The sequence below is a fragment of the Lipotes vexillifer genome, unplaced genomic scaffold (genome assembly GCF_000442215.2).
Source record: "Lipotes vexillifer unplaced genomic scaffold, Lipotes_vexillifer_v1.1 scaffold824, whole genome shotgun sequence".
Taxonomy (NCBI): domain Eukaryota; kingdom Metazoa; phylum Chordata; class Mammalia; order Artiodactyla; family Lipotidae; genus Lipotes; species Lipotes vexillifer.
Genome location: NW_006772197.1, coordinates 160135 through 176701, shown reverse-complemented (window position 1 = coordinate 176701; position 16567 = coordinate 160135). Strand labels below are relative to the sequence as shown.

Here is a 16567-nt window from a genome sequence, read left to right as displayed (position 1 = left end):
CCCACTTTGATGAACTTTTCTGAACACCTTTACTTGCTGGCTTGGTGGGGAAAATGGGGAGGGAAAGGCAACCATGATAAATTATTTTGTTTGGTGTTTATTAAAATGATTTTTCTTTCCTATAGAGATAGGTTCTAAAATAAAAGCAATTCAAACTTCTGGGATCTCTTTCTCTTACCCACAGGATCAGGACAAGCATGGTGAGGCCAACCATAAGTATCAGTCCCTTAAACAATATGTACAGTCCCCATGTGCAGATAGGTCGCTCTGAAACCTACTAAAGAAATGCTAGAAAGGCTTCACCAATATTGTGTCTCCACATGACTCATTGCTTTAAAACTCAATAGCTTTCACACATCAATATATCAGGACCAAGACTGCCACCATCTACAGCAACAGTGGAATTATGTATCATATCCTTATCCCATTACTCATCCCTCAATTATACTAAGCAGCAAGCTACAGAAACATCTGACAGCATCAACAGCAAATAGGTTTAATTATTTTCCCAATTTGCATTTATATCAGTGAACAAATTGGAAGGTATCAAAGTATGGCACTGAAGAAACAATAACACATATTCAGCAGCATGGCTTCCATTTTGAGTTCTGTTTTTAAATTGGCTAAGTAAAGGCATATATACCTCCATTTGAATTGGAGATTTGCAGTAACACATGTATATAAGGAAGGGACGGGAGGAGGGGGATAGGAGAGGAGGTAAAAAGGGAAGACCAGGAAAGAAAGAGAGGAAAAGAAAAAGAAACAGGAAAGAATGAATGGTCATGAGACTGAGAGTAACATTACTACAAGGAGATGACAAATGACTACTCAATCTGCTTCTAGAAGCAGAATTTTTCTAAGGTTATCAGTGCAGATACAAAAATCGTGAGACTTTTCATCTGTTGCTGTTCTCACTTACCGTACTAAAAACTTCTACAAAATCCTAAGCCTTGGTCTGTCCAGGATGGATAGTACCAGGAAGTAAAAGATGTGACCTGCTATCAAGGACTGTGCTCTGCTTGGAACTCTGCACGGCAGTCCATTAATCCACAGTATTTTGGTCAGATCGGGTCTGTTTTCTCACACTACTCATAATGTTTTAGAGCTAATCTTTTATATTAGGGTATCCACCATTCTCTCTTTTTTTTTTTTCCCATTTTTCAAACTTTTTCATTTACTTAAAGGGCAGGAAAGATGGGAGAATTGAAGAAGAAAGTGGTAGAGATTTAGAGGGGAACAGGAAAGGAAAAGTATTCTCTTTCCCAACAAATCTACCCTAGAAAAAGTGATAATGAGACTTTGAGAAAGACAGCTGATTAATGGACTTCCCTTTTTTCTTTTTTTTTGTTTTGCTTTGTTTTGTTTTTATTTCTATGAAATGTATTTAGGGACATCAATGTACTAAAATGTTTGGTCTGTGAAAGAGTGGAATCATTAGCACCAAAAGGAGTCATGGAGCTTGTATACATTAATAAAACAATGATTGCTACTGTTGTCACGGGTAAAGGTTTCATTTCATTTTTACATCCCAAAATTCTTGAAAGTGCCCATGGAAAAGAGAAATAACACTTTTCAAAATCTCCATGGAGCTATCAGCACGCACCAGAGACAGGACTTGGCGTTCCCAGTTTTGGTTTACCTGGTAGACAAGAAAACCAGGGCCCCCAGAAGCCCTAAAGAGCAGCCCCCACATGCACCCACTGACGTGCAGGAGGGATCCCTACAGTACGTCTCCCCCTGGACTGTGTTCAGGAATGCGTTTTACTTGCTTTTTTAAAAAAAAAACAAAAGCAACATGCTCTGCAGATCATGGAGCGCCTAGTGCAATTTCCTCCTTGATCCGACTCCAGACTGCAAAAGGGTGAAACCATTATATGTTCTGCTAATGCTGGCCTGTGGACGAGGCCCTTGGCCTGCCATGCTTTGTAAGCTCAGGAGCCCACAGGAGTCAGAAGGTCCTAGAGCGGGACCCATAGTCATCGCCAGATCTCCCCAGCAATTGGTGGCCCATCAGGGCAACTGCTGATTCCTCTTGCTTCTCCTTGCCTCAGCCTTTAGTTGAAATTACAACAAGTCAAATAGCTGATACTTTTCCCTTCTCCAGGTAAGGGTGAGGATACATTGTTCACAAGTGTGTTCTGCCTGGCTTCACTGATGAGGCGGCACGCCAAGTCAAGGAAGAGTTTCTCCACGTTATCGGATTCCTTGGCTGAGGTCTCCAGATAATACATGTCCTGAGCTTCTGAGAATTCTTCAGCTCTCTGCTGGGAGACCTCTCTCCTTTCAGCCAGATCAATCTTGTTGCCTAAAATAGCAGTAAAATCAAAGAGGGAATCGTCATTTGACTTTTTTGCAAGTTTGGAAACATCCAAATTCAACTCCATATCTGAAGTCAAACCAGAGAGATGGGCAAGTAAAGCAAAACAAATGTGACTGTGATTCCTGGATTGTTTATTTTAAAATACCAGTGCCGTTTGTAATGGCAAAGAACTGGAAACAACCCAAAAGCCCATCAGTTGGGCACTGGCTGAATAAACTATGTCACATCCGTAGTTATTTGGAGCTACTTAGCACCATAAAAAGCAATAAGGAATATCTCTGTAGGCTGCCATGGAATGAGACATTAGGATATATTGTTACACAAATAAAGCAAAGTTGAAAAAAGTGTACATAATATACAATTCTCTAAGAAAAATGGATGAAAAAATACACTTTATTCTTATTTTTTTAATGGGAGACTAAAACAAAATTTTAATTTTAAAGATAATGGTTACCTATGAAAGGAACAAGCTTGAGGGATGAAAACCAGACCTTTCTAAATATACTTCATTTTATAGATTTGACTTCAGAACCTTATCAGTGTTTTACACGATTACACAATTAATATGAAATTTAAAAGCAATTCCTAGAGTTGAAAGCAAAATTAAACAAATGAACCTGTTTATCATGAAGTGGCATAACCACACAAAGAGGAACTATTTCAGGTGAGTTGAAGATAATTTAACCAGTAATTTAACCATGTATCCCCAGTGGCACATACCCTAAGAACAAAAAGAATTGAAGGAAAAAATCTTGAACTGTCGCAGTAATTATCTTGTCGGTGGTAGTGTTGGCATCATTTTTCTGGGGCTGCTATACATGTTTTAGGGGATAAAGCAAATGAGTAATTATGCCAGTGGCATTAGGACAGGGATTTTTAGCATGGGAGAAAGGAAATACGGATATAAGATTAATGAGGTTAAGTAAAATTTCTATAGTCCTGAATTACAAATGGAAGTATCAGTGTGAATAACTCATGGTGTTATCTTTAAAAAATTTTCAACTTCTGTTTTGGAAATCTGACAAAGGTGATATATCAACTGTGTTACTTCCCAACATTGCTCATGGTAGAAGTGACCCTTGATTGATAAATTCCATCCGGCCTGGGAATTCTATGTATGAATTATAAATACCTAACGGAAAGCCTTAACTTTAGGCTTCCCTGAGTGTGATGATTCTTCATCTGAAGAGACCCTGAAAGTTAGGCCTGTCGGGTTGTTAACAAGAGAGATGGACTCCTATGGGACATTGATGCTTCTAGCCAGGGCAGATCCTGCACTTGCCTGAAGTGAGCCTTTTCCCTTCACATCTGAACTGTCCCGGGAGGTCCTGGACAGCTCTGTGGACCGCTATGAGGGCTGCTTCCACTGAAGAGGAATGCTTGATGCTGGCTTACTACTAAGCTGTGTTTCCTGTCCTGTATCCTTCTAAGTGACTGTGATACCATGTGGTCTATGGTAGTCTTGTCAGTCAAAATGTTTCACAGAGCCTAATGAGACAACCCCCTGTGGATGCTACAGAATTCACCACATACGCGCACACACACCAGCTCTGTCCACTGAAAAGCCTAAAAGCCATCACCTAGTAAAGACGATTCCTATCACCTTGGTTGTAGCCTTTAAATACAACTTCCCATTGAAAAGAAACAGTGCTTCCTGAAGAAATGGCTAATTCCAGGTCTGGGGCAGGAAATGCACTGGATGTGCCTTGAACACTTGTCATCCCAGAAATCAAGAAAATTATCAAAGATTCCTGGGTCATGTCAAAAGGACTCAGAAACCCATTTGAAGAAGCTCCCACTGTCAAAGTCGGAACAACTGAAGCATCAATAATAATAATTGCAAGGGGCTAGAATACATCAAATATATTTAAATCTATAGCAATATTCAAAATATAAACAAACTTCAATAGTTGCTTTTGGAAGACTAGGGAACCAACTCATTACTTTGGAAAGTAATAAATGGAAAAGAAAGAATCAAGCATTTTTCTTGACTGTCCTATGAGAACAGTACCTTGGAATACCAACTATAAAGTATATCTGCTAAAACGAAAAACAAAACCTAAATCTGACCAGGCTCTAGATTTACCTACATATCTGCCAGAAATTTAGGTGATAGAGGAACATATCAAATGACACCACCAGGGTGAAATAACAAAATTCAGACTTGAAAACTCCACAGGACAGACAAATGCTTTAACAAATAAATTCCCAGGGAGCAAAAATGGAGGGATAAGCTACAGCTAAAAGGAGAATCAAAAGACATAAAAATTAATTACAACATACAGACCTTTATTTCGATCTTGATTTGAATAAATTTCTGATGGATGAGTCAATCAAGGACTCATTAATATTTTTTAGGTGTGAAAATGGCATTGTGGTTAGGTTCTCTTTTTTTTTAATTTTTATATCTTTTATAGAGATACATACTGAAATAATGTAAATTGAATTAATATGACATCTGGGATTTGCTTCAAAATAATCTGAAGGGGAAGGCAGACAGAAGAGATGGGGAAAAGATAAAATAAGATGGGCTATGAGTTAATTATCAAATCTGAGAGATGGGTATATGGGTGTTCATTATACTGTTTTCTCTAGTTTGCTTATGTTTAAATTTTTCCATAATAAAAAAATTTTTTAAAGCCAGTGCTGGAACCACATAGCACAGGGAGATCACCCCTCTTTGTGACCACCTAGAGGGGTGGGATAGGGAGGGTGGGAGGGAGACACAAGAGCGAGGAGATATGGGGATATATGTATATGTATATGTATATGTATATGTATATGTATATGTATATGTATATGTATATGTATATGTATATGTATATGTATATGTATATGTATATGTATATGTATATGTATATGTATATGTATATGTATATGTATATGTATATGTATATGTATATGTATATGTATATGTATAGCTGATTCACTTTGTTATAAAGCAGAAACTAACACACCATTGTAAACCAATTGTACTCCAATAAAGATGTTAAAAAAAAAAAAGGCCAGTGCTGGGACTTTCCTGGTGGTCCAGTGGTTAAGAATCCACCTTCCAATGCAGGGGAAGCAGGTTCAATCCCTGGTCGGGGAACTAAGATCCCACATGCCACGGGGCAACTAAGCCCTTGTGTTGCAACTACTGAGCCCGTGTACCATAACTACAGAGCCCACGTGCTCTGGAGCCCGCACACAACTAGAGAGAAGCCCACGCACCGAAACGAAAGATCCTGCATGCTAAGATCCGATGCAGCCATAAACAAATAAATAAACTTTTTTTAAAATAAAAAATAAATAAAAAGGTAGTGCCGGGCTTCCCTGGTGGTGCAGTGCTTGAGAGTCCGCCTGCCGATCCAGGGGACACGGGTTCGCATCCTGGTCCGGGAAGATCCCACATGCCGCGGAGCGGCTGGGCCCGTGAGCCATGGCCAGGAAATACGGATATAAGATTAATGAGGTTAAGTAAAATTTCTATAGTCCTGAATTACAAATGGAAGTATCAGTGTGAATAACTCATGGTGTTATCTTTAAAAAATTTTCAACTTCTGTTTTGGAAATCTGACAAAGGTGATATATCAACTGTGTTACTTCCCAACATTGCTCATGGTAGAAGTGACCCTTGATTGATAAATTCCATCCGGCCTGGGAATTCTATGTATGAATTATAAATACCTAACGGAAAGCCTTAACTTTAGGCTTCCCTGAGTGTGATGATTCTTCATCTGAAGAGACCCTGAAAGTTAGGCCTGTCGGGTTGTTAACAAGAGAGATGGACTCCTATGGGACATTGATGCTTCTAGCCAGGGCAGATCCTGCACTTGCCTGAAGTGAGCCTTTTCCCTTCACATCTGAACTGTCCCGGGAGGTCCTGGACAGCTCTGTGGACCGCTATGAGGGCTGCTTCCACTGAAGAGGAATGCTTGATGCTGGCTTACTACTAAGCTGTGTTTCCTGTCCTGTATCCTTCTAAGTGACTGTGATACCATGTGGTCTATGGTAGTCTTGTCAGTCAAAATGTTTCACAGAGCCTAATGAGACAACCCCCTGTGGATGCTACAGAATTCACCACATACGCGCACACACACCAGCTCTGTCCACTGAAAAGCCTAAAAGCCATCACCTAGTAAAGACGATTCCTATCACCTTGGTTGTAGCCTTTAAATACAACTTCCCATTGAAAAGAAACAGTGCTTCCTGAAGAAATGGCTAATTCCAGGTCTGGGGCAGGAAATGCACTGGATGTGCCTTGAACACTTGTCATCCCAGAAATCAAGAAAATTATCAAAGATTCCTGGGTCATGTCAAAAGGACTCAGAAACCCATTTGAAGAAGCTCCCACTGTCAAAGTCGGAACAACTGAAGCATCAATAATAATAATTGCAAGGGGCTAGAATACATCAAATATATTTAAATCTATAGCAATATTCAAAATATAAACAAACTTCAATAGTTGCTTTTGGAAGACTAGGGAACCAACTCATTACTTTGGAAAGTAATAAATGGAAAAGAAAGAATCAAGCATTTTTCTTGACTGTCCTATGAGAACAGTACCTTGGAATACCAACTATAAAGTATATCTGCTAAAACGAAAAACAAAACCTAAATCTGACCAGGCTCTAGATTTACCTACATATCTGCCAGAAATTTAGGTGATAGAGGAACATATCAAATGACACCACCAGGGTGAAATAACAAAATTCAGACTTGAAAACTCCACAGGACAGACAAATGCTTTAACAAATAAATTCCCAGGGAGCAAAAATGGAGGGATAAGCTACAGCTAAAAGGAGAATCAAAAGACATAAAAATTAATTACAACATACAGACCTTTATTTCGATCTTGATTTGAATAAATTTCTGATGGATGAGTCAATCAAGGACTCATTAATATTTTTTAGGTGTGAAAATGGCATTGTGGTTAGGTTCTCTTTTTTTTTAATTTTTATATCTTTTATAGAGATACATACTGAAATAATGTAAATTGAATTAATATGACATCTGGGATTTGCTTCAAAATAATCTGAAGGGGAAGGCAGACAGAAGAGATGGGGAAAAGATAAAATAAGATGGGCTATGAGTTAATTATCAAATCTGAGAGATGGGTATATGGGTGTTCATTATACTGTTTTCTCTAGTTTGCTTATGTTTAAATTTTTCCATAATAAAAAAATTTTTTAAAGCCAGTGCTGGAACCACATAGCACAGGGAGATCACCCCTCTTTGTGACCACCTAGAGGGGTGGGATAGGGAGGGTGGGAGGGAGACACAAGAGCGAGGAGATATGGGGATATATGTATATGTATATGTATAGCTGATTCACTTTGTTATAAAGCAGAAACTAACACACCATTGTAAACCAATTGTACTCCAATAAAGATGTTAAAAAAAAAAAAGGCCAGTGCTGGGACTTTCCTGGTGGTCCAGTGGTTAAGAATCCACCTTCCAATGCAGGGGAAGCAGGTTCAATCCCTGGTCGGGGAACTAAGATCCCACATGCCACGGGGCAACTAAGCCCTTGTGTTGCAACTACTGAGCCCGTGTACCATAACTACAGAGCCCACGTGCTCTGGAGCCCGCACACAACTAGAGAGAAGCCCACGCACCGAAACGAAAGATCCTGCATGCTAAGATCCGATGCAGCCATAAACAAATAAATAAACTTTTTTTAAAATAAAAAATAAATAAAAAGGTAGTGCCGGGCTTCCCTGGTGGTGCAGTGCTTGAGAGTCCGCCTGCCGATCCAGGGGACACGGGTTCGCATCCTGGTCCGGGAAGATCCCACATGCCGCGGAGCGGCTGGGCCCGTGAGCCATGGCCGCTGAGCCTGCGCGTCCGGAGCCTGTGCTCCGCAACAGGACAGGCCACAGCAGTGAGAGGCCCGCGTACCGTGAAAAAACAAAAAAAAGGTAGTGCCTCTTTCATACTGAGCTGACTGATCATGTCCCCTCATATCTTCATTTAACTTCCTTTATATAGAATCCCAAGTAGTAATGCTTTGACTCATGTTCTCAAGGGCTTTATGTCCAAAGTGGAGGTCTTTCAAGCTCTTCAACAGCAAAGGTTCTCCAGTGTGCAGGAGGGTTTTCAGGACCGAGCATGGAGCATTAGCTCATAGAGAGGCAGATACTTAACCCAGCAGCCTGAAGGAAAAGTCCAGCAATCTGTTACAAGGCAGCACGTTACAGCTGGATAAACACAGGCTTTGAAGTCAGTCTTACATGCTGAGTGACCTTGGGGAAAGAACTGCACCTGTCTGAGCCTTGCTTTCCTCATCTGTAAATTTGGGATCATGACACATAATATTCCTAATATGATTCCTGGCACATATACACTAGCTATAACGCTTTCTATAAAGTGTTTAACTTACTGTTAACCATGATTTTTAGCTTAATGTTTCTGAGGTTCTCTACTGGATTTCCAAAATTCAGGTCTTTCTAGAATATACAACAATGTTCCTTCTTAGGAAGAAAACTGTTTTTTTTTTTTTTTTTTTTTTTTTTTTTGGCCACACAGCACAGCATGCAGGATCTTAGTTCCCTGACCAGGGATCAAAACTGTGCCCCCTGCAGTGGAAGCTCGGAGTCCCAACCACTGGACTGACAGGGAATTCTCAGGAAGAAAACATTTTGACAACCAAATATTATTAACATTTTTCCATCACCAGTAGAGGATTTTTAACAATCTAATCTGTTTCGCCTCAATTTCATTTTTAATGGGTGCATTTGTCACCACAAAAAAAACATGGGTTATTTTCTGCTTTCCCCCCATACTAAATAGAGGTTCTACCCTCCTACAAGAGGAAACAAACTGCAGAATTTCCCTTATTCTTTCTGAAAATTAGCATCTTTCACATCAGTATAAATGTAAGAAGGGAAAATATTAACCAAAGTCCATTTTTTAGGCAAAAAATAATTGCTTCAATAATGAATTCCTTATCAACGTAGATATATTTTACTTCTAGACCAGCAGTTTCCATGGCCTAGATTTTTTTGTAATGTTTAGCAGCCCACATAACTTTCGTGGCAATCCACCTTCTTCCCTAGAGCCTGCACTGATAGGAAAATCAATCAGCAACGTTTTCTACTTTACTTTTCTAAACCATCACCATGGGACAGGATCTATTTCATTTTCTCTTCAATTTCATTTAGAAGAACTGAATGTTGACCACATGAATTATACAGCTGTAGACTATACTCTCGGAAGGTACCAAGGCATGTGGCTTATGTGATTATAAATTCTCTGATGCTCACAAATCAATGTCCCTCCTCTTTAGTCCTTACTTACCCACTAGCACAGTGATGACCTTGTTGCTAGCATATTGTTCTATCTCCCGCAGCCACTCAGGAAGGCAACGGAAGGATTCCTCACAGGTTATGTCATAGGTGAGGATCAAGGCATTGGCGCTTCGGTAATAACTCTGGGTGATGGACCGAAATCTCTCTTGACCTGCTGTGTCCCAGATCTGGAGCTGTAAAGGCATAAGAGAAGGATCAGGTTGGTGAAGCAAAAGAGAAAGACAGCACTGCCTTGCTTTAGTTTAGAAACAGAAGCACCTTCACCCAAATAATTTCATGGTTATTTTTTGCCCTGAGAAAAAGGCACCTACAATTTTTTTAAAGATTTGTTGGGTGAGCCTGGTTAAAGATAGGGATTCACTTTGATTTTTGTTTTTTTCTTTGTTAAATTATTTTGAGTTTCCCCTTTCTTTTTTTAAAGGCATTTAGATTATTTTTGTATAACTTCATTTAAAAGGTGAAATTAGGGTATTTATAATCTACTTAATTTTTATTATAAGCCTATTTCCCATAAGAATTGCTTTTTTAATCTGTAGACTCTTCATTGCTCATATCTTTAATTTTCCATTTTGTTTATTTTCTAAATCAGAAAGTATATTCCTATGTCTTATTAAAGCTTTACATTCATATAACATATTTCAAACGTTCTCCTTTTGGTCATAAGCAATCCCTTCTATTCTTTATAAAAAAATTTTAAAAAGACAACCAAACTATTGAGCACTTACATGCCAAGTTCTATTCTAAACACTTTACATAGAATAACTCACTTAACCCTCACAACAACTCTATGAGGTAAGTACTATTCCTATATCCATTTCTTACATGAGGAAACTGAGGCACAGAGAGATTAATTAACTTGCTCAATGTCTCACAGCCAATATATCCTAGAGCTTATTCAACCAGGCAGTGTGGTCCCAGAGTCCCTGCTCTTAATCATAATGCCTTATTACAAAAGTCGGGATCCAGGGCAAGCTGTCACTGTGACTGTTGGCATTTCAGTCAGCAACTGGAGAGGGAAAAAAAAATCCATTCAAATATATTAAGGTATTATCTTTGTTAATGAAAACAGGAACAATGCCATGGCAGGCAAAGAAAATAATTTCTCTCCACCACTTGGAGGCTCTGTGACCTTGGGCAAGTCACTTAATCTCTTTGGGCTTCGGTGGCTTCTTTATAAAAAGAGGTTAATAATATGCAAACCTGCTGAAGTCATTTACCTGATGGTTCTAATAACAAAGAAGGTAAAACACGTCTCACTTCAACCTGAATTTCCCTGCACAGAGCAGACCTCTGAAAGAGAACTCTTCCCCAGAGCGACTGCTGAGTGCAGAACAAATCCGAGACCTTGAAAAATCACACCAACAACAATCTTCCCTTCTAACTGCATCAATTTCACATGTCACAAAATGCCTTCCCTCCCATTAACAGAACATCATTTCCTCAGGGGAGACCTTCTGGAACCTTCAGATTAGGCCAGATTCCCCATCCCCACCCCCAAATAATCTCTCCTGCAACCTACCCTCTAATTCTCCCTCACAGCACCTGACACACTTGAATCACTTAGTTACTTGTAATAACTTGTTTCAGAACCGTCTTCCTCACTAGACTGAAAGCTTCATGAGGGGGAAGTTGGGGTCCATTTTACTCTCCGTTATCCCCTATACCAAATCCAGTGCCTGGCAAAGAGTAAATGTTCAAATATTTATTCACGGTCTCATTTCATCCTTACAACAACCCAGTGAGGTAGGCAAGTGTATGCCTCTCTTTCATTAACAGGTTACTCGCAAGGCTGGGACGCAGACTCCAGGCCTTCTGACTCCCAGGAGAGGACTCAGTCCATACACCGTGCTGCTTTGCTGCCAGAGACTGATTTAAATGTACATCTGCATCCAAAGAGGATGAGGCAGTTGGTATCACCCTCTGCTCAGACCAGTTTAGCTGAGGAGACTGATGAGAGACCGGTGGTCCCTGCCACCAATCAGTGGCACACAGGCTCTCCTTTGATTTGGAGTCACAGCTGCCCTTTGATGATGTACATGAAAGCCTGTGTATGCTGAAGGCAACCATACAGATGTTACAGCTTTTGCCAGGACAAAAGCTACTTCTCTTCTCTGCCTCAAACATAGGGACATGGTTCCCCTCTGCCTGGCTGTGTCTTAGAACAAGAGACTATTATTTTAATGCTGCACGGAACCTCGAAAAACACTGGTGATTGGATTTAATACTGCCAATCATTAGAAACCAGTATGTTCTCATGACTGGCACATCTTGAGAACAGCTCTGAGAATGAAAACCACTGAGATATTTTCTAGAATAGTGATTGTATGTCTTGGCTGAGATGTAGGCTGTTTTCCCAAAGAGGCTGCCTGTTTCTAGCCTTATGGTTAATTCCTGAGGAGATCCATATTCCACTGCCTTTATTATTCAACTTGGTTTCACTATTCTCTCTGCAATTCATTTGCTCTTTTTCAGCATTTATAGATCATTAACAGATGCAGAACACTGTGCTGAGCACAGACAGGATGCAAAGATAAATAAAACACGATCCCCGATCTCAAAAAGCTCCTAGTACAGGGAGGATGAATACATAGTTGACTAACCATGGTAAGAAATGAGATGTTTTATTAAAGAGGGGCCAGCAGGAGAGTGTCTCCTGGTGTTAGTCTTATGTCCATGAATATGTTCTCAATACCACTGCCCTGGGCTTTCTAACCACTCTCACCTCCAGTATGGGGCTGCACCGTTGTCTACTCTCTTCTTTGTACCACCACTTACACCTCTATTGCCTCACTGCTACAAGAACGTACTGCAATCATTGGTTTACTACTATGTCCCCTTGTTAGACTAGGTTCTCTAAGGGTAAGGGCTGCCTTTTATTTAACCTTATACCCCTACTGCCTTCCTAAAACAGGCCATGGTACGTGGTGGACACATTGGAATGATGGCTAACTGAATGAACAAAGGATGGTGGAATCACAAAGGAAGTATGGATTCATTCTGCTTAAATGATTAGCAAAGTATTAAAGAAGATTTCACAGATGAAACGTTTCAGCAAGATGACAGTAAGTTACTAGGGAACAAAGACACCTTACCTAACACAGTGCCTGGCACAAAGCATCCACCCTAACACAGGATGGCTGGATAAACGAAAGGATGGACAGATGGCCGAGAGAGGAAATACATATGCATACTTTCAAGACTTTCCTATCTATGCAGCATATACCTGATGAGAGAAAAATCCAGCAAATCTTCTACTTCTATTATAATTAATCTCCTAAGGTTAAAATGTCATAGACTGAGCTTAGAGTTTTGCTTATTACTCATTAATTCATGATAGGCTAAAAAAAAATCAGTGGTGAGGAGAAAATTCTATATAAGTTTTAATTATATTTTCTACCCAAGGTCACCTTCATAATACAGACCACTTTATGAGAAGGGCCTCTTCCTCAACTTTGCCTCTACTGATTGGGCACTAAGACTTAATAGCTACGAGAATCTTTCTAACACCTTTGCTTAGCTGCCTGTGATGTTGGGAGTCATCCTAGAAAGAATGGGACTTGTAGGAGAGGCTGAGGGTGGATGATGAGCAGTCAGGAGAGAAACCGGGGTTCTGGTCCTGCCCTGCCACTCGCCAGGTGGGTGATCCTGTACAAACCATGGGTGGATTCTCTTTCCATTGGCTCTATGGGGCCCTGAGAAAGCCTGCAAACTACTAGCAAAAAGACACTTAACTCTCACCAAGACGAGGTATTCAGTAAATGTTAAAGAACACCAACAATAATAAGACAACGACTGCTTCCTTAGTGAAGCCTGGGCTGCTCTCCTCACGTGTCCAAGTGTTAATGAGACCCTTGGACTAATGTGGTTGAAGAGGGTCATTTTCTATCTTGATTCTACATATACGGCTAGAAAAAATTCCAGGAAAATTAATTAGGACTGGATTTCGGAGATGAACCAACTCTCACTTCTCATAGGCGAAGGTCCAGAGGCCTAAAGTGATGATGGGAACGGGCACTGTACTGTGATACAAAGTTGAGTAAGATATAAACCTTGTTCTTGGGGAGCCTGTGGTCTCGTGGTAGAGTTAGATGCTATAAAAAGATGGATTTTAGCTGAGTATAATAAGTACTTAAAAATGAGGTTATGGTTCACGGAAAGTGGCATAAATGTAATACCTAAATCTGGGGATTCAGGAAGGAAAAATAAGCCTGTTCTTTAACAATGGGGACCATTTCTTATTCACTGCTATCTATTCCCAGGGCCTGGCATATGGCAGGCATGAACCTTTCTGGTCAAAGGAATGAACTCATACATATATATGTATATAAATGGGAAACCCAAATATCTAGAAATACAATGCCTAAAACAGAAGTTATCTTAACTCAGCTCCTTGGGATGGCACCACCTGCCTCTGCTGGAACAAGAGAGAACTACAAGTGGCTCTTCCTGCCGCCGCCTCTTGAGTGCACACGCCTGGCTCCCTTCTCTCCCCACCCAGCTCCTTCTCACCACCCCAATGCACAGTTTTTCTGACCTTTCCAGTTGGCATTTATGTGGATTCCACACCCTGCTTTTACTTTCCAGAGCCTCCAGCTCTCCATCACTATTGTATTTGGTGTAGATGTCTTTGCAGTAAAAAAAAAAAAACCCTTTGAAGAGTCAGGGCTGGAAGAGACACTAGGAAAGATACTGTCCCCCACTCAGGAGCCTAAACACATCTCTGTATGTCTGTGACATGCTGTAAGAGCACCCCGGAGCTTCTCTGCCCTTCCTGAGGCATCTGAAGGTGGGAGTGCAGGTACCTATGGGAGAAGAATGCAAGTGACATGGACTCAAACTTGGGATGCTGAGGTTGGGATCTGGCTGGAACTCTGATGCCAGGGTCCTCACTGTGCTGCTGATGCCAGGGTCACCCCTTCTTTCTATGGGACTCAGCTCTGAAAGATCTGACCATGGAATTTCACTAACTCTGAGGGGCACAGTGCCAAAGATCAGTATCTCTACCCTCCTTCCAAGTAATTTATTCTTTTTTTTCTTCTTCTTTTTTGGCCACACCACGTGGCGTGTGAGATCTTAGTTCCCTGACCAGGGATCGAACCCATGCCCCCTGCAGTGGAAGCATAGAGACTTAACCACTGGACTGCCAGGGAAATCCCCCAAGTAATTACTGCACACTTCTTTCCATCACCTCCCGCTTTCCTTGCTCCAAGATAATGGGCTTACTATGCCTCCATTCTCCCCTGCTCTCAGAGCAGTAGAGACCCCTGCCAGGGAGGCAGTGGGGTACACTGGCCCACACAAAACCAGTTCAGATCCTGCCTACCTCCCTTGCTAAACTGGGTAGCCGTGCATAAATAAGTCACTCAACCTCTCTGAAAACTATAAAATGAAGACAATTTACCACTTACCTCACAGAGTTTTCAATAAGGATTAAGTTAAATGTAAAAACAGGTAGCAGGGGGATTGATGCATATTGGGCACTCGAAAAATACTACCTCCCTTCTCCTGTTACTGGACTCAGACACCACAGCTCATACAGGTACCAAACCATCCAGAGGCCACAAAGGGGACGGGGCAGATCATGGACCCTTCCTGGACCCTTCATTTAGTATTTCTCCCTTACTAGGGACAGGGGTAGGGTGGTAGACAGAATAATTCTAATACATGATTCATACAACAGAATGACCCATAATGAATGTAGGAATCAGGAGGCTCTTTCATGAAGCTGCTATTAAGAAGAAACAGGGAGCTCAGGTCCGTGCTCTGTGATGACCTAGATGGGTGGGATGGGGGTGGGGGAAGGGAGGTCCAAGAAGGAAGGGATATATGTATACACATAGCTGATTCACTTTATGGTACAGCAGAAACTAACACAACATTGTAAAGCAATCATACTCCAATTTTAAAAAAAAAGAAGAAGAAATAGCTCTGCATAATGGCCCAACTCAAGAGATCCCCAAAAGAAATTTCTTCCTTTTTTTTTTTTTTTTTTTTTTTTGAGTTCTTTAATCACAGTGTCAATTTCAGAGCTTGTGATTGGTCTGTTCATATTTTCTGTTTCTTCCTGGTTCAGTCTTGGGAGATTGTACCTTTCTAAGAATTTGTCCATTTCTTCCAGGTTGTCCATTTTATTGGCCTACAGTTGCTTGTAGTAGTCTCTTATGATCCTTTGTATTTCCTTTTTTTCCTAAAGAAAGCCAGATGGCATTTATTTTTTAAATTATTTATTTATTTATTTATTTGGCTGTGCCAGGTCTTAGTTGCAGCACGTGGGATCTTCATTGCCACATGCGGGATCTTTGTTGTGGCACGTGAGATCTTTAGTTGCGGCATGACTGGCCAACCCAATGTTTGCTTTTATTTTTTTTTTTAATTAATTTTTTGGCCACGCCACACGGCATGTGGGATCTTAGTTCCCTGACCAGGGATCGAACCCATGCCCCCTGCAGTGGAAGCACGGAGTCTTAACCATTGGACCACCAGGGAAGTCTGACATGACAAGAGACAGGACAAACTTGCCTTAGCTCTTCTCTCGCTGTCTTCCCATTTGTAAACACATCACCCATAACCCCTTCCCGCCCCTATAAACGGAAGAGAGGAACTCTGTTTGGAAATAAGCTGCCATGGCTGAGTGTGTTATTTTCAGTGTGGGTTTCCATTAGGTGATTTAATAAGTGTTATGAAAACACTAATTCCTCTCACACAACACAATGAAACCCTTATTGAACACTTAGTATCTTACCTTTACTTTTTCACCATTAATCTCCACTGTCTTAATCATAAAATCAACTCCAATTGTGGCTCCTTGTCCTGGGGGGAAAAGACCCTAAAGCAGAAATAATAGAAAATAACAATAAGCAAATCTTTCAATTAAATGAGATTCTCCCCCCACCCCACCCCATTACTACCCATCACCAGCTCCTTCCTTTGGCTGAGTTAACTGGTAGAAGAGAGA

General features: G+C 40.7%; 1 protein-coding gene across 2 annotated transcripts in view; it reads right to left on the bottom strand.

Annotated features, from left to right (window-relative positions):
- Positions 1-1154: 1154 nt before the first annotated feature.
- Positions 1155-16567, bottom strand: part of RAB30 (RAB30, member RAS oncogene family) — an 86491-nt gene continuing 71078 nt past the window's right edge. Inside the window, exons 3-5 of one of the 2 annotated variants that reach the window (XM_007447358.1) lie at positions 16355-16438; positions 9602-9785; positions 1155-2305 (exon numbers count right to left, since the gene is read on the bottom strand). In XM_007447358.1, the coding sequence (XP_007447420.1) occupies positions 2055-2305; positions 9602-9785; positions 16355-16438 (519 nt within the window). In that variant the 3' untranslated portion in view covers positions 1155-2054. The remainder of the gene's footprint in view (positions 2306-9601; positions 9786-16354; positions 16439-16567) is intronic. The other variant, XM_007447359.1, reaches the window with a different exon arrangement.